This window comes from Amaranthus tricolor, chromosome 12, assembly GCF_026212465.1.
Source record: "Amaranthus tricolor cultivar Red isolate AtriRed21 chromosome 12, ASM2621246v1, whole genome shotgun sequence".
NCBI classification, from domain to species: domain Eukaryota; kingdom Viridiplantae; phylum Streptophyta; class Magnoliopsida; order Caryophyllales; family Amaranthaceae; genus Amaranthus; species Amaranthus tricolor.
Window position 1 is genome coordinate 441370 of NC_080058.1, and position 22759 is coordinate 464128.

At 32.1% G+C, this 22759-nt stretch overlaps 4 protein-coding genes and 1 long non-coding RNA gene across 9 annotated transcripts; 1 reads left to right on the forward strand and 4 right to left on the reverse strand.

Annotated features, from left to right (window-relative positions):
• Positions 1-1692: 1692 nt before the first annotated feature.
• On the reverse strand, positions 1693-4601 carry LOC130796961 (wall-associated receptor kinase-like 1). Of its 2 annotated transcripts, XM_057659426.1 has the most exons (4): positions 4489-4601; positions 3607-4359; positions 3350-3460; positions 1693-3189 (listed from the first exon to the last, which is right to left on the reverse strand). In XM_057659426.1, the coding sequence occupies exons 2-4, from the start codon at positions 4334-4336 to the stop codon at positions 1976-1978; spliced, it is 2055 nt and encodes a 684-aa protein (XP_057515409.1). In that variant the 5' UTR covers positions 4337-4359; positions 4489-4601; the 3' UTR covers positions 1693-1975. The 2 variants fall into 2 exon arrangements, with proteins under 2 accessions (XP_057515409.1, XP_057515408.1); XM_057659425.1 differs by lacking the exon at positions 4489-4601 and having other exon boundaries at positions 3607-4451.
• LOC130796960 (wall-associated receptor kinase-like 10) lies at positions 4489-11201 on the reverse strand. 4 transcript variants are annotated; one of them, XM_057659422.1, is made up of 4 exons: positions 7829-10188; positions 7626-7739; positions 6257-7493; positions 4489-4601 (listed from the first exon to the last, which is right to left on the reverse strand). In XM_057659422.1, exons 1-3 carry the CDS (start codon positions 8727-8729, stop codon positions 6298-6300), a joined length of 2211 nt encoding a protein of 736 aa, XP_057515405.1. In that variant the 5' UTR covers positions 8730-10188; the 3' UTR covers positions 4489-4601; positions 6257-6297. The 4 variants fall into 4 exon arrangements, with proteins under 4 accessions (XP_057515405.1, XP_057515407.1, XP_057515406.1 ...); XM_057659424.1 differs by lacking the exon at positions 4489-4601 and adding an exon at positions 11073-11201 and having other exon boundaries at positions 5476-7493; positions 7829-8436; XM_057659423.1 differs by lacking the exon at positions 4489-4601 and having other exon boundaries at positions 5476-7493; positions 7626-7688; positions 7829-10189.
• A 1323-nt stretch (positions 11202-12524) lies between these two features.
• On the forward strand, positions 12525-13667 carry LOC130796963 (uncharacterized). Its single transcript, XR_009038777.1, has 2 exons — positions 12525-12801; positions 13525-13667. It is a non-coding gene; the product is annotated as an uncharacterized LOC130796963 (long non-coding RNA).
• Positions 13668-14825: 1158 nt separating this feature from the next.
• On the reverse strand, positions 14826-17426 carry LOC130796962 (uncharacterized). The gene is made up of 4 exons (XM_057659427.1): positions 17321-17426; positions 16851-16970; positions 16268-16482; positions 14826-15344 (listed from the first exon to the last, which is right to left on the reverse strand). The coding sequence occupies exons 2-4, from the start codon at positions 16938-16940 to the stop codon at positions 15041-15043; spliced, it is 609 nt and encodes a 202-aa protein (XP_057515410.1). The 5' UTR covers positions 16941-16970; positions 17321-17426; the 3' UTR covers positions 14826-15040.
• Positions 17427-20608: 3182 nt separating this feature from the next.
• On the reverse strand, positions 20609-22057 carry LOC130796964 (late embryogenesis abundant protein D-29-like). Its single transcript, XM_057659428.1, has 3 exons — positions 21909-22057; positions 21576-21686; positions 20609-20952 (listed from the first exon to the last, which is right to left on the reverse strand). Exons 1-3 carry the CDS (start codon positions 21990-21992, stop codon positions 20755-20757), a joined length of 393 nt encoding a protein of 130 aa, XP_057515411.1. The 5' UTR covers positions 21993-22057; the 3' UTR covers positions 20609-20754.
• Positions 22058-22759: the final 702 nt, after the last annotated feature.

Genomic DNA, 22759 nt, shown 5'->3' on the forward strand with positions numbered 1-22759 from the left:
TGATCTAAAGTATTTGTACCAGTCCTTTTCGATGTGTTCTTTTGTTTGTTCTTTAAGCTGATTGAGTATTTTATGTAAACACTGCAACTGAAATCAACCACAATAAAAATAACTTGTATCAACAATTTTATTTTATTTTAACCACTAAATTAAAAAAAGTAAAAGTGAATCAAAATTTTTAAGATTATTGAAGTTTTAAAATTTGATCTATTATTTTAATATACAATTGATAAACATAATTTTTTTTGAAAATAGCAAATAATATATTCTTTTCCCCTTTTGAATTAAATGAATTTAAAATAAATATCCCTTTTGCAAGACAAAGAGCATTACCTCTAGATCTGGTATATGGCTGCAAGTTTCATAAAGAAAACTAAGTTATTTATGTAAGGAGAACTATATATGTATTGCTAAATTTTTAATAGATTTTCTTTTGAACATTTAAGCAAATATTAATAAAAATTAAAATGAAGTTGTGTATCACAACTTCTTCAATTAAAACAAATGTTAAAAGATTCTTACAATCCTCGGGTGTTTTCTGGCACTGCAACAAAACGACTTAAAATATCTTCAACCCTAAAAAATAAAAGGTTTAATCTTTTTTGAGTAAGAATCACTAAGACATCTGCATCCTCTTTATAACAATAATTGTATATTACTCGAGGATAAATTCAATATATACATTTAAAAAACGGAATGAATTACGAATTATGTTCATTTTTAAATACCTTTTATCACCACAGAAATAGCTAAGTCGACCAGATGGTGAAAATGATATAAATAGAGCATCGACGTCACATACCATATGTAGTTCTAATGCTTTTTTAATCAATCCATTTCTTCTTTTTGCAAAACATAATTGTTTTTTAAGTTCATCCTCTATGAGCCTTAATTGCTCTATTTTTTTAACCGTGATCATCAAGGAGAATATTACAATTTAGGGTAAATATAAACAAATTAGGGAGAATAAGAACAACATTTGGAAAGGAGTTTAATAATTTAATATATATAGACAATTGTAAATAGGAGTATATATTCTATCTTAGGAAAGGTTTTTATGTATGATATAGGGAGAAATGTAAGCTAAAGGTGAAAACACTACAATTATTGAAACTTTATTCTATTTGTTGTAATTTTCATGACAAATAAGAGTACGTCCAATTTAAATTTTCTCACATTGAATTGAGAGTATATAAAATATACTATTAATTAAAAATTTTTAAAACTGAAAATAAAAATAAAAATCTTAAATAATATGAATCAAATTAATGCTTTTTTATAATGTGCCATGGGTGATTGGTTTGTTGAATCTAGCAGATTTGGATATTGGTAATAAATAGAAAGCCATCAAATAAATTATTTTTGGTACATTTTTAAGGAAAATGAAAGCAAAAAAGATTGTGTCTTTGACCAAAAATGAATAGAAATGACCAAGTAATCTTGACTTAGTTAGGATCACACCTTATAATTTCAATATCGTAAGTTTGAATTTTACCCGTAAAAATATGTAAAAATATTTCTTTTATAATTTATTTTATATCCTTCCAAGTAAAGTAGGTCTACCATCATGAATGAGAGCGAGATGATTTTCAATATCACATGTGATACAAACAGAATTTTGACTTTGAAATTTAAAGACGATATAATAATATACTCTCTTTGTCCTAATAAAATAGCTCATGAAAAATTTCGAAAAGAGATTAATTTTTTTCGTATATTTAATTGTTTATCGTCTATAAGAGAGGTTACATATATCAATGTTCATGCAAGTTAGTTCCTCCTATGTAACCAAGAACGATAAGATTAGAACATATCAGTCATTCGAAACCATTGATGAAAGATTTCTCGAAAAGTTTAAAATTTGTAAAAATAACATTATAATCTGAAACCAACGAACTATGCTTAATACCATTTTTTCATAAAGAAATTAATTATACAAATTGTTCACAAAGAAATATTTCATGCATTTCAAGCATCATAAGGTGTGTGCAAAATATTGTTGGTCTTCAATTGAGGAAGCTCTTGAGCCATCATTCGAGAAGAACATATTTATAGTTGACGAACGCATATGCTTATCACTGCTTGTTGCCATGAAAACTCCCTTGCCAGCCATAGAATCGGATTCTCTTGTATCGGGCACATGTGAAGATGATCTAATCTCATCTAGTACCATCGCGACTTCTCTCATAGTAGGCCTTTCTTTCCCGTTCATCTTCAAGCATTGTCTTGCAAGCTTAGCAAAGGCAAAAAATTCTTCTTCATTTCCCTCTTCCAAAATTCGAGCATCTAAAATATCAAAGAGACGAGAATTTTCCATGTGGAAAAGAAATTCAACTGCTAAGCTTATCCATCCTCCGTCTTTGGTTGGGCAAATTGGTTTTTTGCCGGTGATAAGCTCAACAAGGACTACACCAAAACTGTAAACGTCGCTTTTTGCAGTGAATTGATTCGACTGAAAGTACTCAGGATCGAGATAACCATAAGTACCGATTACACAAGTAGTCACATGAGTTTGCTCTATTTCAATGGATTTTGAGGTACCAAAATCGGACACTTTTGCTCTGTATTTGGAATCTAGGAGTATATTTGCGGACTTGATATCTCTATGATATATAGGAGACGATGAAGATGAATGCAGGTATGCTATTGCATCCGCTGATTCTGCAGCCATTTGTAAACGCATTTTCCAAGTAACATGAAAATCTTCACTTCCGACATGGATATGCTCATAAAGTGTTCCATTTTGAACAAACTCGTACAAAAGCAAAGGGACTTCTGTCTCTAAACAACAACCTAGCAACTTCACCACATTCCGATGATTAATTTGAGACAGAATAACAACTTCATTGACAAATTGTTCTAATTGACTCTCGTCTACTTTCTTAGACTTCTTAATGGCAACTATTCTACCATCCTTTAACATTCCCTTATAAACTGTGCCTTGGCCACCTTGCCCAAGGATTCGGTTTTTGTTGAAGTTGTCGGTTGCCTTCTCCAGCTCTGTGATCGGAAAAATTTTTGTTTTTTGGGTATTACCCTCAATGGAACCTATTTGTTGTTGCAACAACAAGCCCCCATTCCTCTTAAAGTAATCAGATTTGCGCTTAGCTTCTTTCTTTCTCTTTATTACTCTATAGAGCCAATAGCAACCTATGACCATTACCATAAATCCCAATCCTAAGCTGAATCCTGTTAAACGAAAGGGAAAATAAGGTCCGTGTTAGTGCTTTAAGATCAATAACATTAACCATCAACCCATCACTAATACAGAATAAAAGATGATAAAAGTTATGGATGCACACAGAATTTGTATTGGACCTATAATAACATTCATATAATGGATTCTTACCAAGTACAGATCCCCATTTAAGTAATGGATTCTTCTCACAGTAATAATAACGACGTAGACCTGCTGTATCAAAATTGCATCGATTTGGGCATTTCCTACATTCCTTCATAACTAGAACAAATTAAAACGTAAGTTGATTTAGTTAACCTTAAAAGTTATGGTGTCATGTCGATGAATTTACACTAAAGCGATGTTTGGATGAACGAGGAAAAGAAAAAAAACGAGGATATATTTCCTTCATTTAGATAGCTTGTTACCTTGGCATCCATTGGGAAGATAAGGGTTTCCTTCAGTTAAATAGTAGCACATACATGTCCCATCAACAGAACAAGTAAAATTGTCATAACTTATGTAGATGTTGGAATTCACATATGAATCTGGACCAATCCATTCCAATACCATTGGGACTGTACTCTGCACAGACTTGTTCGCTGAGCGGCTGTCGATTAATCCTACTCTTATATCACAAGCAGAAGAATCTGATTCATAATCAACCTCTAACTCATACAACTCTAGACCTTTCTGTCTCTCGAGCATGTAATTGTAACCACCAATTCTATTATATGTAATAAAAGAGGCTTGACAACACCCGATCCCATAGCATTCGTTAGCAGTGTCATTTCCACAGACGGAAGCGCACCCAGTCAAGACATTACTGCTCTTATTCTTCAACACAACACTGCCACCACAGCCATCTACCACAAGAGTATTAAACCAAGTCGAAAAACGATATGGACTTCCACGAAAGTCGATACTAGATTTTGACTTGCACACATCCTGGAGCACAGTCTTGACTGTTAATATTTGCTGGCGTTCCATCCCAGTATTCAGTCTATGGTTCTTACCCACCCAATTTATATCTATCACTTCAAGATTGAACTTGTGCAAGAATGGTTTTGGGGTACCAAATGAAGCATCACAAATGATCTCGTAAGACCCATCGTACGAACAATTGGTACCGATTCCAAATGGATACGGAATCTGCATGTTTCCACATTGTTCTGGGCAATCTGGCTTTGCAATGGAGGGAAAGGAGGATGATGCAGTTAGCTGGAATACGGAGTAAAGTTGCAACAGCAGTACAAGAAGAGAGAACATAGCAATTGTGTATATTAGTTGTACCAAAGTTTTTTCCTTACCTTTTCTGTTATTCCTCTTGCCTTATTGAACAGACTACTTTCAAGTTTCAAAGCTGTACTTGTATGACTTTTTCCACTCACTTATCCTTTTCTAGACTGTACTCCAACATATACTGCAATATTCGTCTTAGATTATTAGCATACATTCATACTAATACGTACTCCCTCTTTTCCTCTGAGATAGCACCATTTGACCAAAAACTGTAAGCTTTTTGAGTCAATTGGTGCTAATTCAAAGGGACGGATCATTTAAGACTAGTGGGTCCAACAAGAAGAATAAAATGAAGTAATGAAACGCGTGAATGAAATATGGATGAGAATTGGCGAGAGTCTTAGATCATTTCCTAATTAAGTGTAACAAAATCAATGAAAAGAATTAGACCAGATAGAGACTAGCATTGGCAGCCAATATAGAAAATCAAGTAATGCAACCAATGGAGAACTAGTCAACCAACTATGTAGTTGAGTGTTATTTAAATATGTCCAGCTTCATCCGGGAGATATTAAAAGAGAGTAAAAGTGAACAGTTGAAAATACATCAACTTTGAACTTATCTCAACATGTTAGAACTTGTAGTTACAAAAAGACCAGGCCAAAATATATTAAAACTATAGTTAGGAAATATGGTTTCGGTCGTGGTATCACACATGGAAAAAAATTGTGATGCTTTTGCGGAAATGATTGTAGTGTTACAAAAAATGATAATAACGGAATAATAATGCAACTTGCAGCCCATGCAGTGTGAATTATTGAAAAAACATCACATAAAGGGTGTTTTGAATTTATAATAGCAATTTGTTGTTGAACTATTATTATTACGCAATAATATGTTCATAGCTATTATACTTGCACTATATGAGGTACTTTTAGTGAATAGTTAATTAACTTAAATAGTTTATGTTAATTGAATTACATGTTAATTATTTTGTTAAACAGCTAAAATTATGAGTAACTATAAAATCTATAATAATTAACGAATATTAATGGAATTTTAACTGGAGAAAACAAATAATATTGTAACGGTAAAATATTGTTGTAATGGTGAAATAATGGGCATTACACGTTAATTAACGGTCAAAACATGACTGTCAAAACTTATGGACCATTATATAATGAGATTTAACATCACATCAACTCTCAAGCCCTCAAACAGGTTATACGGCGTTTTACAGGTAGCGCTTCTCATGAGGAGTGGTGTCACACATCTCTCTTTGCGAGGCTCTGTCTATTTGGGGGTTTATTTGACTACGTGCATTCCTCTTTGTCCTCTCTTCGGAGGGGGTGCAGGTATGACATGTTCCTTACCTTTCGATCCCCCAGACCTTACTTTGTGCGGGGATACTGAGTTGATGACTATGATTGTGACTATCAACTCTCCAACATGTCATATAACGGGCATTACGAAATGTAATGAGAATTTTTATTCCATGGAAAAATGGATTTTATGGTCATTCTGTCCTATATTTCAATGGTGGTAAACTCAAAAATCTTGAGATATGGCTACGATATGTAGATCCAGCCTTATTTTTGCACAATGATTAAAACGTAAACTTAAAGGCAGTAAAATAAGTATACCTTAGATTCTTCTCTTTTAAAATATCTTTCAACTAAAAACATACAAGATAAAAATATTGGCATCAATTTCTAAGTAAAGGAAAGATGAACAACAAAACACGATCCATTTCTATATCAACAACCAGAACAGAATGACCAAACAGGTAAACCTCCAAATGTCATCAAACAGACAAAGTAAACAAATGAAAGTTACCTATAAAGCTTCAAAAAATCACTTGGAAGTCCCTATAACATTCAGTTACCAGAAATTAGTGGCATGCCTTCAATAGACCATGAAGTGCAGGAGCTACAGTCAAAAAAGGCTGTCTCTGTATTACAAGGACTATTATACTCCTTCACCACAAACTCACTGTCTAAACATTTTGATCCTGTTGGCTTGGACAAATGGGGAGATCTGATTACTTCAAGTAGGACAGCGACTTCTCTCATTGTGGGCCGCAATTTTCCATTCATATTCAGGCATTGCCTTGCAAGGTTAGCAACTACTATTAACTCATCTTTCTTGGCCTCTTCAGAAATCCGAGGGTCCAAATTATCAAACAGACAAGAATTTTCCATTTGAAAGAGGAATTCAGTAGCCAAGCTCATCCACCCACCAGATGTAGTGGGGAAAACCGGTTTTTTCCCTGTTAAGAGTTCGACAAGAACTACTCCAAAACTATAAACATCACTTTTTTCAGTAAACTGATTTGATTGAAAATACTCGGGATCCAAATAACCATATGTACCTTGAACACATGTCGTAACATGTGTTTGCTCAATGGTAATAGCCCTCGAAGTTCCAAAGTCTGAAACTTTTGCCCTGTATTTGTCATCTAAAAGTATATTGGAGGACTTAATGTCTCTATGATATATTGGAGCAGAAGAAGAAGAATGTAGATATGTTAGAGCACTAGCTGATTCGGAGGCAATTTGTAAGCGCATTTTCCAAGTAATATGAAAATCTTCATTTGGGTCATGAAGATGTTGGTACAATGTTCCATTTACGATGAACTCATAAACAAGCAATGGAACTTCTGTCTCTAAACAACATCCCAGTAATTTGACCACACTCCGGTGATTGACAAGAGAAAGAATAACCAATTCATTGATAAATTGTTCCAACTGGTTCTTGTCTACCACTTTAGACTTCTTAATGGCAACAATGCTTCCATCCACTAACATTCCTTTGTAGACAGTACCTTGTCCTCCTTGGCCAAGTATTCTGTCTTCACTAAAATTGTTCGTCCCTTTCTCCAACTCGCTGAGAGTAAAAATTGTAGTTTTATCTACAACACCATCTCTAGAAGATATTTGCTGCTGCAATAGTAAACCACCATTTCTCTTAAAGTATTTAGCTTTTTGCTTAACTGCTTTTATCCTTTTTCCAAATCTGTAAAGCCAATAACAACCTAGGAGTAAAATCACGGATCCTGTGCTTATGCTGAATCCTGAAATAAGTACCTTATACATATTAACATCGAGAAAGGCTTTTGAGTGTGACCAGGTGACAGTTTGAGCAATTCCATTTTTATTTTCAGTGAGCAAATTGTGCAAATTCTAGTAACTTTTAAAGTACTTACCAAGAATAGATGACAGTTTAAGCAAATGATGCTTCTCACAAAAATAATAAGCAACTCCAGAATCTGTATGATTTAAAGCACAACCATGTTTACACTTCTGGCATTCTTTCACCACTACAACAATACAGAATTAATCAACTTTTTTGTTCTGAAGAAGAACAATTGGTTATAAAGAACACATAAAATGTTACTTGGGAACTTACATTGGCATCCATTTGGAAGATAAGGGTTTCCTTTATAGCCGTGGTAGTCCGAACACGAACAGCTTTGAGAGCCGCCTTGGTAGTCATCACAATAAAAAGTCTCAGATGGTGCAATATCAGCAGTTCTCCATTCTAATACCGTTGGAAATAATTCAGAACTTGAGATATTCCCAGAGAAATTAATCAGGGAGCGAATATCGACCAAGCCTGCAGCCACATTGCATGTCTGGGAACTCGACACAATCTCATAAAAATCAAGACCAGTTGATCTTTCTATATATTCATCAGTTGGAGATGACAGGAGGGTAGCCTGGCAGCATTCAACCCCAAAACAGTTGCTACTTTTTGTCATAGAAGTATCATTCATGCACATTGAAGCACATCCAGTCACAATATCCCCATCCCTATTCTTCAATACAGCATTAACACCACAACCGCTCACTGCAAAAACATTGAACCATCTTGAAAAGCGATACGGACTATTTTGGAGGTCAACCAGCTCAGCAGCATCACCACCATGACTTCTACATCTATTTTGAAGGATGTTCCCCACTAAAAGAATTTGCTCAGATGCCTCCTCATCACTAAGTGCGTATCCTTTTGAATTTCTGCCAGACCAATTTATGTCCAATATCTCAAGATTAAAATGATACAAGAATGGTTTAGGGGGAGAAAAAGAAGTGTTACAAATGATTGCATAGGATTCATTATAATAGCAGCCAGCACCAATCCCAAAGGGATATGGAATCCTGACATTACCACAATGATCTGAGCAATTAGGCTTTGCAATAGGTGAAGTTCTCTTCAAGGAGGATGAAGAAACAGTTAGCTGTGATAGTGATTGCAGCTTCAACAACAGCAAAAACAGTGATATTATCATTTTTTTATGTTTGTATTGCATAAAATTATTCCTTATACTTATAAAATGATGGTTGGTCCAACTCCAAATTAAGCACGTATGTAAAGATATTATTTTCCAAAGACTACTATCTGAGTGTTTCTACATTCATTGAGAGCTATAGTCAACTAATTTTTATTAAAAAGAATTGACTCGAAAATGTTGGCAACTTTTCCAAGTCATTTCTCCTCCCCTTCAACCACCCTATCATCAGCGAATCCAGAAAAATTTATTACCTGGGCCACTATTATATGACCTCTCATTTGGCCTGGTGTAATTAGCTGGAAACGCCTTTGTCAAAGTGCATAGAAAGTCGTGGGTTCAAACACTGAACATCATTTTAACATATTATTTTATTTTTCATGACCCGGGCCATGGCCATACCAGCCTGGGTCTAAATACGCCCCTGCCTATCATTTTCATCAACTCCTACAAAATCTATAATTAGTAGGACCCAAAGAGAAAAACAGGTCACTTGAAACACGCAATCACTGACCTTTATAATGATCTTTCTCAGCAGCTTCATACTCTCACATTAACAACGTAATGCCAGTTCACTGTTTTAGACTTTTCTAAAAATAGCTATCACTTAAAATGATAACATATTAACATGGCTGATGTGGTTTCAAAACGACAGATTAGTTGCTGTAGTCTAAGTCTAAGAGAGAACATTTACAATAGAAAAATTGATAAGTGACTTGGTGGTAAGAGCACAATTGTTTTTTTAGTACATGGTAGGCTATGGAAGAACAACGAGATCAAACCCAGGATGTTGTAAGATCGCCTAATCCTTAGGGGTCTTACAAGCCTTAATCACGGATCGAAAGAAAAAACGATGAAAGAACGATGAAGGGAATGAAAGGTGGTTAATGTCGAATGCAAGGACTGAATTTTTTTTGTGTTTTCTGTTTGATTTTCGAAAATGCAAATAGAGGATAGTTATGGCTAAAATCGAAACTCACTATGAATCCACGTAGCAAGTAATGACGCTTTTAAGGCAGGTGCACGTGCCAAATACACCAAGTATAAGAATTTTTGCAAATACGACTCTAATCCAAGAGTCATACAAACAACGGGGATTTGAAACAAGTGTTTCGGGTTTTCTTTATCATTAATCAACTTTCTAAAAATGTATTACATGCTAAGCTATTTATATAGACAATAAAACGTAAGAACCTAACTCGAAAACCGATTCCCCACAAACCGTGCATAACCGACTGAAGTGGCGTGTGGGAGTTACTCCATATGGCCGGTTATCATCCTTTGATAATCGTCCATCTTGTGAGTAACTTCTCATGTAACTTCCGCCCATTAATTCCTATTACAAAATCGACTCAGAACCACCTAATAATTCAGAAATAAACTACTTAAAAACCGACTAATAACTTCACTTGGCTTCCTAATTTAATTCAGAAAATAACTCCTAAAAAACCTATTATGAAAACCGAAAATAACCACCTATTTTTCTAATTTTTTGTTTAATTACGTGGAAATAACTACCTAGCTACTTGGACTAAAAAGGCTTCAAGGAGATGGCCTTCCACACGCTAGAGTGGCGTCATTCTGCTGCTTGTAACTTCCGTGCTTCGACTTTTAATTTCCGTCCTTGATCTCTTCCTTGACATCACTAAAATACATGACATATTTTTGTTTGTTTTTCTTGATTAAAATAAAATACTAAAACATAGATGGACCGACCCTAAATAACATAAAATAAAAACTTAAACATTAAAGTTTAAATTTGCATGAGGTGAAACTTGATTACGTATGATCTTTGAAAGGTGGATTAAATGAGTGCTTTTTACGTGAGAGTGTGGCGCCAACAGAAGACCTTATCCGGAAAACAATGATACATGCTCTAACTGAATTAAGAACAATTCCTATTTAAAGTATGATTACGAATTTGAGGTCCGGAAATAAAATTTTGATTCTTTAATTTTTTTTGGATAATAACCTTGACCTTTCTAATCAACTGATTGAAATTTGTACTAAATCCACCATATCTCACCAGGTAAATAATATACTTCTATGAGTAATATCATATTCACAAATTTACAAATAATAGGAGTATCAAAGTGAAATTGTATTTTGTAAATGGTAGGATTAAATGCACTTTAAGACGAAACCCTCCAACTCGGTCCTGGATTTTGATAGATACAGAGAACCACATTATAGTAAAAGTTTGCTATTCATAAATTTCTAGAAACATAAGCAATGTGAGTTTAATAATGACAAATTAGGGTTCTAATCAAGAAGTCTAAATCATGATAGAGAAAATAGGTATTAAAATTCAATATAATTACTATTGAAATTAAAAGGGGGAGTTATTGCTAAAAGAGAAATTACCTGACTGTTTACGGGACTGTAGTGTAGCTTATCCTCTGTCATATCAACTACTAACCATAATCCCCATTGAAGCGATTTACTATTTTTTTAGTCTTTTCTTTTACGGCGATTAAGTTCCGGGAAAAGTTTTTTTTTTTTTTTTTTTTTTTTTTTTTTAACGGTTAAAACCAAGATTGGCTTATTACGGTTAGCATAGACCTATACCCACAACAAACATAGATTAATGAATAGTGCCTCTATTATTTATCGATTAAATAACATTTTGTTTGAGCCGTCTTGATATAAATTTTATTAATATTAATATTCTATAACTTTTATTATACATAATTTGAGTTAATTATGATTGAATATATATATTGGTAATTGTGCAAAAATCAAATAGGACAATAATAGTAAATAAGAAAGAGAATTAATTATTCAAATAATAAACATCATTTAAGACAATTTATATATATATATATATATATATATATATATATATATATATATATATATATATATATATATATATATATATATTTTTGGACATAGTAATTTCTAATCTGTTTTAGTTATTGTAAATAAGAAAAAAAATATTTATAAGAATCATATTAAATAAATAAGTTACATAAGCAAGATAATCAATGTATCATTGAAATTTGCATCTACGATCTATAACAGGCTCAAATTTCTTAATCTTAATCTTCCGATTAATTATTCCAAAATTTCTTTTCGAATTCCTAATCCTTTGGTTATCTAATTCAAATCACCTTTAATTCCTAAACTTTATTCCGATTTTTGTAATTTCTTCCAAATATTAAACTTAAAAATATATATATATATTTAAATTTCTTTATAAGCACTAAAATAATATTTTATTATTTTATACTACGAAAAGTAAAATTTTAATATTATATTTACGGTTTTATTAAAACGTTACGTTTAAAGTTCGTTTTCTTAAACTAATTTTACTACTTATCATTTTAACCTTACAACTTTGATTTAATTATTTTATACCTAAAAATTAACTATATTTTTCTTATTAACTTTAAGTATAGTTTTAACTAAAATTTTCTAAGTAAACTATCATATTTTCATAATCAAACCTTAATCATACTTTCCCATTAATCTAAAACATTTCACTAGCATAAACTAGAACAAAAATTCGATGAATCAAAATCCTTTATACATCAATCCATAATGTTCATCACTTACACAAGCTATCACCATTTCCTTACACAAGTTAACCTTCTTCTACACTCCAACTCTTACACATCCACTTACACACTCCAACTCTTACACATTCACTTACACACTCTAAATCACTTACACAAGTTAACCTTCTTTTTCATACAATCTTATGAACTAAAAAGTTGTCCAAAACTCATTATAAATACCCCTCCTTAGCCATGAGATCACTTGCACCCCCATCATCAAATCTTTCTACCATTCTTTCTTAAATCTTCACTTCATTAACATCTTACTAACTTTATACCCTTTTTATTTGTTGAAGAATTAAATGAAGATGGAGCTTGATCTTATCACTTCTTAAGCCAATAATCATCAACTTTTAAAAAGTCAAGTATTATCTTTTGGAGTTTGGATATCATTTTCTTTTGGGTAATTGAAGATCTACTTCTTTGAAGCTTGGAACCTTGAAGACTTTCTCTTTTGGAGCTTATTTCCTTAAGTTCTTATTTTCCTATTATTATTCTCTTACTTGGTTTAGCACCACCTTTGGAGGAAAATGGTACATATTTTCTTAACTCTCTCGTTATGTGATATTTATTTATGGTTACTCGATAATATAAAAGCATGATCAACATGACTTTATTTTAGTCATTTAAACTTTACATGGTAATATTAAAGTCATATCCAGTTTAGTGATATTTTCGTCAAAACAATAATACTTTTGGGACACTCGAAAAAAAAGTCATACATATGGAAATTTTTGATTAATATGATAATATAAATATATATGAATTTTACTAGTTAAATAACCTTATGTGTTTAAAATGATTCCATATCATCTTGGTGTTTTGATAAATTTTTAATCGGTTTATTGGTAAAATAGTCAAACAAATTTGTTAAAATGCTTAGCGTTGTTTTTCTCGAAACCTCATTTCATTTAGATTTTGGACCCTTAATAACTTGTCGGATTATGTTTTTTTTATAGTTATGATAGATCCATTTTATTGATTATTTGATAAAATACATTATTAATATTACTCTTGACTTTTGTGATTATTTATGACATAATAATGACTTAGTTTAGCATCAGGAATCTTAGTATAGCTACGAAAATTTTTTATTTAATTAATATTAATTTATTAGATACTAGTAATTTGTTTCTATTAAAAGGGTGGAATTGTCATAATTTTGACTAGTGCAAGTTTGACTTATAAGAATGTAAACTATTTCGGTTTAGAGTCTTGTTTGATATTGCATGATATTGATTGTATGACTCTGATAGTAAGGTAACGTCGAACCATGGACCGGCATGTAAAATCCCGGCGTCCGTGTTAGCCGGCACGTAAAATGCGGTGTCAGACAGGGGGTCCGAGAAAAACTCATCCTGTGAAGTCTCGAGCATAACAGTATTGAGAGGAGTGACGACTCCCACCACAGTTAGGGTTTAGGACTACGGTCCTCACCTAACCAGACTCTTACACATATCAGTTGTCATTATTGTTGTGATCTTGTGATGTGCTATGATGGTAAAGCTATGAGGCTTAATTGAACTTGATTAAATAAGCATTAAGGTTACCAAGTATTTAGTAGTAGTAATGAACTTCTGCAAGTATTGAGAATGTAACTTAATGGCTTAGTAAAGGTCAATAATGAGTAATAACCTTCTATATTGTGCTTGATAATTATTTTGTAAGCATGATTTAACTATCGCATCATAAGCTTATTGAGAAAATTGTACTCGGCTTTATCACTGACCGATTTAATCGGCTGTCATCCGTATTATGGATGACAGTATTTTGTAGGAAAAAAATTAGCTCAGGTTTCGATCCAGGCCGCAACTTTAATTATTCTATCGAGGACTTAGCTTCAATGATTTTACTTGATGACTATATTGTACTTATGTTTTTTTTTTTTTTATCGTATTTAAGTAAACCTTATTTTATATTTTCTCAGTTGTAAGATTTTTTTTTTACTTATGTTTTGAACGATTTTTACTTCAAATGGTTTTTAGCAGTTCGGCGTTTTACACTTCCGCATTATTTATCTTAAGTATAATTATTAATGTTAATTATGTATCGAGAGTGCCGCTCCTGCTACACGATCTGTATGACTTAAATGGAATTGCTTAGTGATTTTTGGCCAATATGAGCAATGCAGCAACTAATCTAACAGTTATTGTATTTGAATCCCAAAGTAAAATATATAATTTTTTTAATATTGAGTAGAAGAAATATGTTAATGAGATTGAAAAAGATAATAAGACAATGAGTTTACGAATAAGATTAAATTAAAGAGTGAATATGGGACCATAACCAAATTTAAAGAGTTTATGCAACATTGCAGCTCATATTTCGACCTAAGAATCATCTGCATAACAACTACAGTCCTCCGCTCTACCAACTTATATAAAGGGTGGGATCAGTATGCTTAGATTAAGAAAGATTATACGCTTTTGATTTCAATAAGATAAACAATGTGAGGTCAATATGGTGCAATAGAGGTTCAAACTGTTAGTCCCAATCTTATAAAATGTTATCAAATTAATGTAAATATAAAATTTAGAAAATTTAAACTTGCATGATGTTTACTAATGAAGATATTACTCCATTTAAGTTCAATGAGGCATACAGAGTATCAATGAAATTGTCAAAAGCAATCAGAAAAAATTGTTGCATCTAAAAGATACTACTATATAGGTAGTAGAAGATAGTTCAATAATTCTGGCATGATCTTGCAAATTCACATTCTCTCATACCCCCGAAAGAGTGTCATTCATTCAGATAAACATAAGTCATGGCTTACGCAATGCTAGCATGCTTCAAGGCCTCTGAAACAAGAGTGTTCTCATCATCATTTATGATTTCTCCTTTCCGGGGTCCTTCGACCTCTTCGAAGTAATCTTCTCGAACATTGTTGGTTAACATGAGGCAAATCAACCAAAAGAGGCATGAGTCGAGGGATACAAAGGCACCACCTCCAAGGACTCCGGTCTTAGCAGTTGGGCAAGAGTAGTTTAGGTTGCGATGTACTGTTTGACTTAAATGGAATTGCTCTGTGATTGTTGGCCATATGAGCAATGCAGCAGCTAGACCAGCAGTTATCCTATTTAAATGACATTTAAAAAAAAGATTTTATCTCGAAAATCGCATCAAAGTAATCAACAAAAATTGCATACTGAATCCACATTTTCATAGAGTAGAAGAAACCAATCTCTGTGAATGGTGCAAATCAGGGATAAGATGCAAGAACAATGGAGAAGCATGTAATAGGCACATGAATTGAAAAACGTGATACTAAGAATGAAGATTTTATGGTGGATTGGCATAGAACGTTCTAAATTGAGAAAGCATGGAACAAGCTTTGCCATGAGCAGGTATAGCCAAGTTGGTGATATGAACAACAAAAACTTGCACGGTAAAGCAGGGAGAGTTTCGTTCTTTACGTTCATGCAGGTAGAGTCAAAGGCTCCATAGCAATTATTTTGCAGGAGTAGCAGGACAAAAGGCATTGTGTTGCTATAGCTAGGTCATAAATTCAGGAGGGTGTAATCAATGAAGCAGCTTGTCCTTCTCAAATTAGTTCACTTGTGGCTCAGTAAGTGATTGTACGTTGCTTTAGCATGTGTTTTTAAAACAGTGGTTAAATCTTTAGTTTCTACAGCTCATGATCAGGACACTTGTTTTCTCCCTTGATCAAGGAAGAATACTTCCTTGTAAGGTCTAAAGGTGCCAATCAAATAAACAGAAATTCAGTAGATAAACCAAGGACAGCAATGTAACGAACATCCAGTTGACTAGCAGATAGTTTCGGCTAACCTATTCAAAAGCTGTGCAATAAGAGATTCATCACACACCAAATCCAAACAGAAAAGGCGTTACTGGCATCATCAGTTAGGTTGTATAGTAGTAAAAGTTACCACAATGTACTCTAAAAGACAGAGCAACTCCAAAAAAATCATGAATCATTTAAAACATCAAAAACAGTATTGATACAAAGATCAAATGAAGTAGGAGACAAAAGCATACCATGCAATATTGAAGAAGACGAGCAATGCTTTGCTACGGAAGAGAGCGCCAAATGGAATTGCTTTCTTGTTATAGGGGTAAAATACAGACATATACCCAGAAGTAGTACATATAAGAAGAGCACCAAAAGAAATATATCCGAGAACCACAGTTGGATCAGAGGGATACTTGCAAATTACTACTCCTTTCCCGGGAATTGGTGTCCCTGTAGCAGGCTGCACAACAAGAGAAAACCAGAGAGGCTATAATTAAACCTGACGTAGTAAAATTCTCCATCCATTCCCTAATGATCATTACCCTTTTTGTTTCGGTTCGTCTCCAATTGTTCTTTATACTTGTATGTAATCTGTTTACACTTATGTCTAACTCTTCACTCTCTATAATACACTACTTCCTTATCCCCAAACTCCATAGCTACATAGATGGCAGGCAGCATTAAATAATAGAGGGATTAATACACTACCATTCTTGCATATTCTCTATAATTTATAAATTAATGTAAGCATAATTCAGAGCAAATAACAAATGATTTACACCAAAATAAAACAAAACAAGAGAGAGTACTAAATAGAAATTGAAATACCTTTTTGTTTTCAGCAATAACACCACATATAAAAGAGCAAATCCCAAAGAAGGAAGTAAGTAAAGCCATTTGTTTTATGCTTAACGCCATCTTTACAATTAAAAATTATCCAATTTTAACCTGCAAAAAAGGAGCATTAACAGAAAATTTTAGGTTTTTTTTCTTACGTTCAGTAATCACAATTTGAGCGTACATCTCAAACACTAAATTTAAACAACCACTATTCAGTTGACTTAATTCATTTATCAAATCACAAAACTGAATGAATTGGAATTTTCATCATTTTCTGATTGAAATAGTTAAAATTAATTGTCATACATAATCAATAAATCGCCACAATTAGCGAAAAACTCAAAGTTTGAGCAATTTTCTAAATCATAAGTCTATAAATTGCAACATAAAATTAGTTGAAACGGCGAGTTAAGAAAGAGAAAACAATGAAACTGAAAAAATTTGATAAATTCCATTACCTGTTTTTGGATCAAAGTCTTCCCCAAAATCAGTTGAGTTTCGCAATCACTTTTTTTTATCACGTAATGAGTTTACAAGACTATTTATACTTAATTTATAACCTAACTAACTCCCTAAAAAAACTAGGGTTAATTATAATATTTCATCTATTTCAATTTACACCCAATATTAGAAATACTTACACTATTCACTTATCTCTCGATTAATGTTTAAATTGTAAGTTAACAAATAGTCAAATGAGATCTTATTTGATTCGTCTAGATATAATAATTATTAATATTAAATTTTTATAATTTTTTATTATTCATAATTATAAATATTAAAGATTAAATTTGTATATTAAACTGCTTGAAAAGCAAACGTTGTAATTATTTTAAAATGGGTGAAGTAAATAAGTATTTAGAAATTAAAGTAAAAGATATATTTAATGAAAATTTGCTTTTAAAAATCTCACCTCTAGGTGATTATTTAAAGGACAAAATGACCTTCAACCTGTTTAACAGGTTAAGATCTATATTTTTTTCCAAATCAAAAAAACTAAGAAAAAAAATTAAAAAGGAAAAAAATATTCATTCTACCTCCCCACCACAACTTACCTCCTCTCCATGCTAACATTCACTCCATTAACACCGGTGAAACCACCACCCCACTCGTCCTCCATATCTGACGTCGACAAACCAAATACACACTACCCACCTTCCCATTCCTCTAGCCAGATCCGTCAATAAACTTTAACGTCGCAATTAATATCGATAATTTAGAGATTACTTTCAACGAAACATTCTCATCTTTAATTTCTACTTATTTGTTGTGGATTGGTATTGTAATGTTGATTACTTAAGTTCTGAATGTAATCTTCATTGTACTATTGGATTGAATTAGTAGTATTTCTGTTGAATTAGAGTGTTTGAATTTCAATTTTTGTGGTTTATTTAACCGTTGATCTCATAGAAGGTTAATTAATTCTTTTTGTTGTGATTAGTGTGACTTGAGTGCACATTTGATGAGGTGCATTCATGTGTGACCTTTGGGATGAAATCCCATGAATGTGTTAATGTGAGTGTATTAAGTTAAGTTTTGATGATTGATTTATGATGGTGGTTAAGTATGGATTAATAAGGTAATGAAGTGTGAGAGGGACTTAATGAAGAAGTGCAAAGGACTTTGGTTTATGTTTGATTTATTGAAGCTCGATCAGAATTCTGACAGAAGAAGCAGAATGGTCGCTTGACCGAGCGAGCTACCCGCTCGACCGAGCGAGCCTTATTGATTGATCGAGCGAGCAAACAGAATGCATCCAGAAAGGGTCTGTACTCCGCTCGACCGAGCGAGCTCTCTGTTCCAGTCGAGCGGTTCCTCTGATGTGCCTAAGATGCTGTTTTCGACCTTTCAAGTTCTTGGAGAAGTTTCATGTCATTCATTATTCAATATTAATTCTGTATTTAGTGAGCTAATGACATTTATGTACCTAGTACTATATATAGGGAGCTCTCAATCATCAAATGAACACATCCACAAATACACCCCAAGCCAAACACTAGCTTATATCTCTTCTCTATTGTAATTCTCCATATTTGAGAGTTCTTTGAACTCCTTTTGATAATATAAGAGATACTACACACCGGAGGACGTAGCCTTAGTTGGGTGAACCTCGTTAAATTTTTGTGTCATTTTATTGCTTTATTTTCTCCTACAAACATCGATATTATTGATAGCGTAATTTGTTTGTCACAAAACCTCATACACTCGATCTTGGTAATATTGGAGTTTGAAACACATTGTTCGAACTCTAATACATCGTCGTTATCACTTTTTTTTGTTGTTGTTTTTGGAACAAAAAAGTCTCAATTGTAATGTGTGAATCATTCTTGGGTGTTTTGATGGGAGTGGGTTGTTGCAGACTCACAAAGGATGGGGGGTGACAATTTAAGGGTAGTGACTATTGAGGTAGTTGTGGGCAAGGGCGAATCCAACTGGATCTCGCGCTCGCACGTGAGGGCATTAGAATTTTATATTGTTGAGACGTTTATGGAACACTCATGACCGGTTAAGCTACATACTTTCTGTGTAATTTTTGTCTCTTATTATTCTTATTAATTCGTAGTTTGGAAAATTAATGCCCCGATATGAAAACTTGTCCAAATATATTATAAAATATTTTTTTAGGGTTGAATTCAAAATATTAATTTTTGACATATATATCTATGATTTTTTTAAAAATATTTAATAGAATTTTTTTTGTCATGATTGTGCTATCAGTAAGTTTGAGTTTTGGATCCGTTATTGGTTGTGGGTGGGGGTTTGGCGGCGGCAGTAAGACTGGATGAGCAGTGATGGTGGCCCTACTTGGTGGAGGGGGCAACATTGAAAGTTTCAAGGGTATGTTGCAATTGAGTCATGGAGCCATGGAACTGATGCTAAAGAAAGGTAGATGGAAGGTAATTTTTTTTGGGTTTTTAATTTTTTTAGTTTCATTTTTCTAAATATAAAGAGCAATCATAATGAGACACATGATAAATTATTTATTTTTCTTTTACTTTTTGGAATTGACCTGTTATAATAAGTGGTAAAAACTAAAAAGTTCTTTAGATAGAAATATGAGTAAAAGGTGAGATTTTTTTAAAAATAATAAAAATGTAAGATTAGATTTTTAAAAAATAACCCTTGAAATTTTAAAAGTAATTTTTCTATATGTAAAGCTATTTTAATTTCTAACGGATTTGACAATTTCTACGAGTACTTCATAGCCTTTTAGGTTAATGATAATGAGTAATGATTTTTTTTTTATTGCTTTTAATAGGCATTATTAGAAGAGGAAAATGTCAAAATAAACTATTTGTTCAATTCAATCAAAATCGATTTAAATATTGTTTATTTTCAATAAAATCATCTATTCAGTATGATTATTAAAAATAATTTTACGTACTATTATATATTTTTAATTGCTTGACTTATAAAAATGATTTGAAGATGATTATAAACATAATAATTTTTTAAAAAAATAAATAATAGATAAATTTATTTTCAACAGATCGAGCTAAAGTTGCTTTATTATTAACAATTTTCCTTCATTATAATATCTTTATTGTAATAATTCAATTTTATATTTTATGACATGAAATTTGATGAAAATCAATCAAAATAACAATTAAATCATGGTGCATTTTCATAATAGCTAGATAAGAAATTTTATTGTATTATAAATATATGGCTAGTCCTTGAAATCACATATATTAAAGAGGAAAAAAAAAACTATTCTCTAATGACTATAAATTGATGACCCTCTAATATACTAGCTAGAAAAAAATAAGAAATTACAAAAAATTAAATATATAATAGTTCAATTAAAATCAAGCTAGTATAGGGGTTCACCCACTATATATTTATGTTATAATTATATTTAATGATCCAATTATTAATTATTAAGTATAATCTAACAATTGGGGTTGTTCTTGGTGTTCATGCTGCGTTTTGCAGTCTCTTTGACACTTTCCTTAGCTTCATCAGCCTTGTTAAAGACATTGTCCTTAGTCTTTTGGGCTGTTTCCTTTGCTGATTCCCAAGCTCCTTGGGCTGCTTCTTTTGCTTTATCTGCTACACCATGTGCTGATTCCTTTGTGCTATCCGCAATCTTATAACAATTCATAACATATGTACCTTGTTAGATCAATCGTGTCCAAAAATCAACTTAATCAAAAACTTAAGTTAGTGACTGAAATTATGACTAATAATATACATTATTGGAATATATTTTATATGTTATATATTCTATATGACTCCTTCAAACAAAAGCCGTTTAGATTAGAAATGAGGATGCATCGTAATTTACAAGTTTCCTTTATACTTAACGCTTATAATTCTACTTGAAAGGAGGAAAACGTAAATGGGATTCATACTCGTAACTTGTGCTTATGATGTCATGTTGATAAATCAACTCAACCAAAATTTTAAGCAAATAGTTGAGACATCAAGATGTATAATATAACCTATAAGTTGATGATTGATGCCTAAATTACATTGAATACTTTATATTATACATAGTTAATTTCATATAAAAGTATTTCAAAATCTCAAATATTCTTTATATTTTTTTAGAAATATGGTATCAATGCAAGTTGGGTCAATTGACACTATTAGAGACTGTGTGGCTTTGCCACTAGTCTCATAATATGACGATTTTTACTTTTTCTATTTCTTTTTCTTTGTCGTATTTTGACCAAAAGACTGCACATTAAAATGGTATAGAAATCATACGTTTTCAGTGGTGGAAACAGTCTGATTTTTTAGGTTTTCACCGGCCCTTAGAGCCTCGTTGAGACCTCTTTTGGCTGTGTTTGCTGCTTCTTGAGAGGGTGAGCTAGATCCCTTCAAACAATCAAACCCAACAAATTTTGTAATTAACAAACTATTTTTGTAAAAAAAAATTTCATCAAATCAAAAAAAAGTAAATTAATTATCATATAATATTTCAATCATATATAATTTTTAAGAAAAATTATCTATTAAATGAAAAATTTTCGCCAAAACAAACACCCCTAAAACTTCTATAAAAATAAACGCATTATTAACTGTCAAGAAAACGCTTACAGATTGAACAAATCTTTTGGTAATAGTCTGAAGAGCCTTAACATTAGGTGTACATTTTCTAGCAACAAAAGATAAGCTTGCCATTTTATTTTGCTAATTTTTGTTTAGAACTTTGATTATGTATGATAATAATAATAATATCAACTTCAAATAATTGTTGGAGTTAATTTTTTGTGCTTATTTTTGTTTTTTATAGGAAAAACAAACCATGCCAAATGGTAGGCGTAGATATTGTTTAGCTGGTACAATAATTAAGAGCATTTGATGGGAAAAGTCTTGGCGGAGAGTCATGTAAAATAAAAGGAAAATATGTCTTCTCTTAAATTCTAAGGTTCATGGATAATCATGCCATAACAAACACATTTTATTTGTCTAAAATTTAATTATTTTATAGATTTCCTAACATAGCTTAGGGAGAAAATGAAGAGAAAATTAAATAACTAATAAAACTAAAAATTAGTCGAGTTTTAACTTGTTTGATTTCAATTTTATATAGCAGTAACTATATGAAAGACAGTTTATCAAAATATACGTCAACAAGCATGTATTGATTCTAAATAGTCAAAATAATGTAAGCTATTCTAAGTAATTACAATCAATTCAACGCCATTTTATGTATTATCATATTAATTCTTCCTATACATTCAGTCTTCTAATATGACTTAAGCATTAATTTTGTTTGTTTTGTAAAAACACCGGAAAAACTTCATTTAATTTCGACATACTCCATCATCGTGGACCTAATTACACTTAGACAGTCAAGCATCGACACATGGACAACTTTAGCCTTATTTTTGTAACTATTACTCTTCTACCAAATAAATTATAATTAAAATTTGTCCAAATCTAAG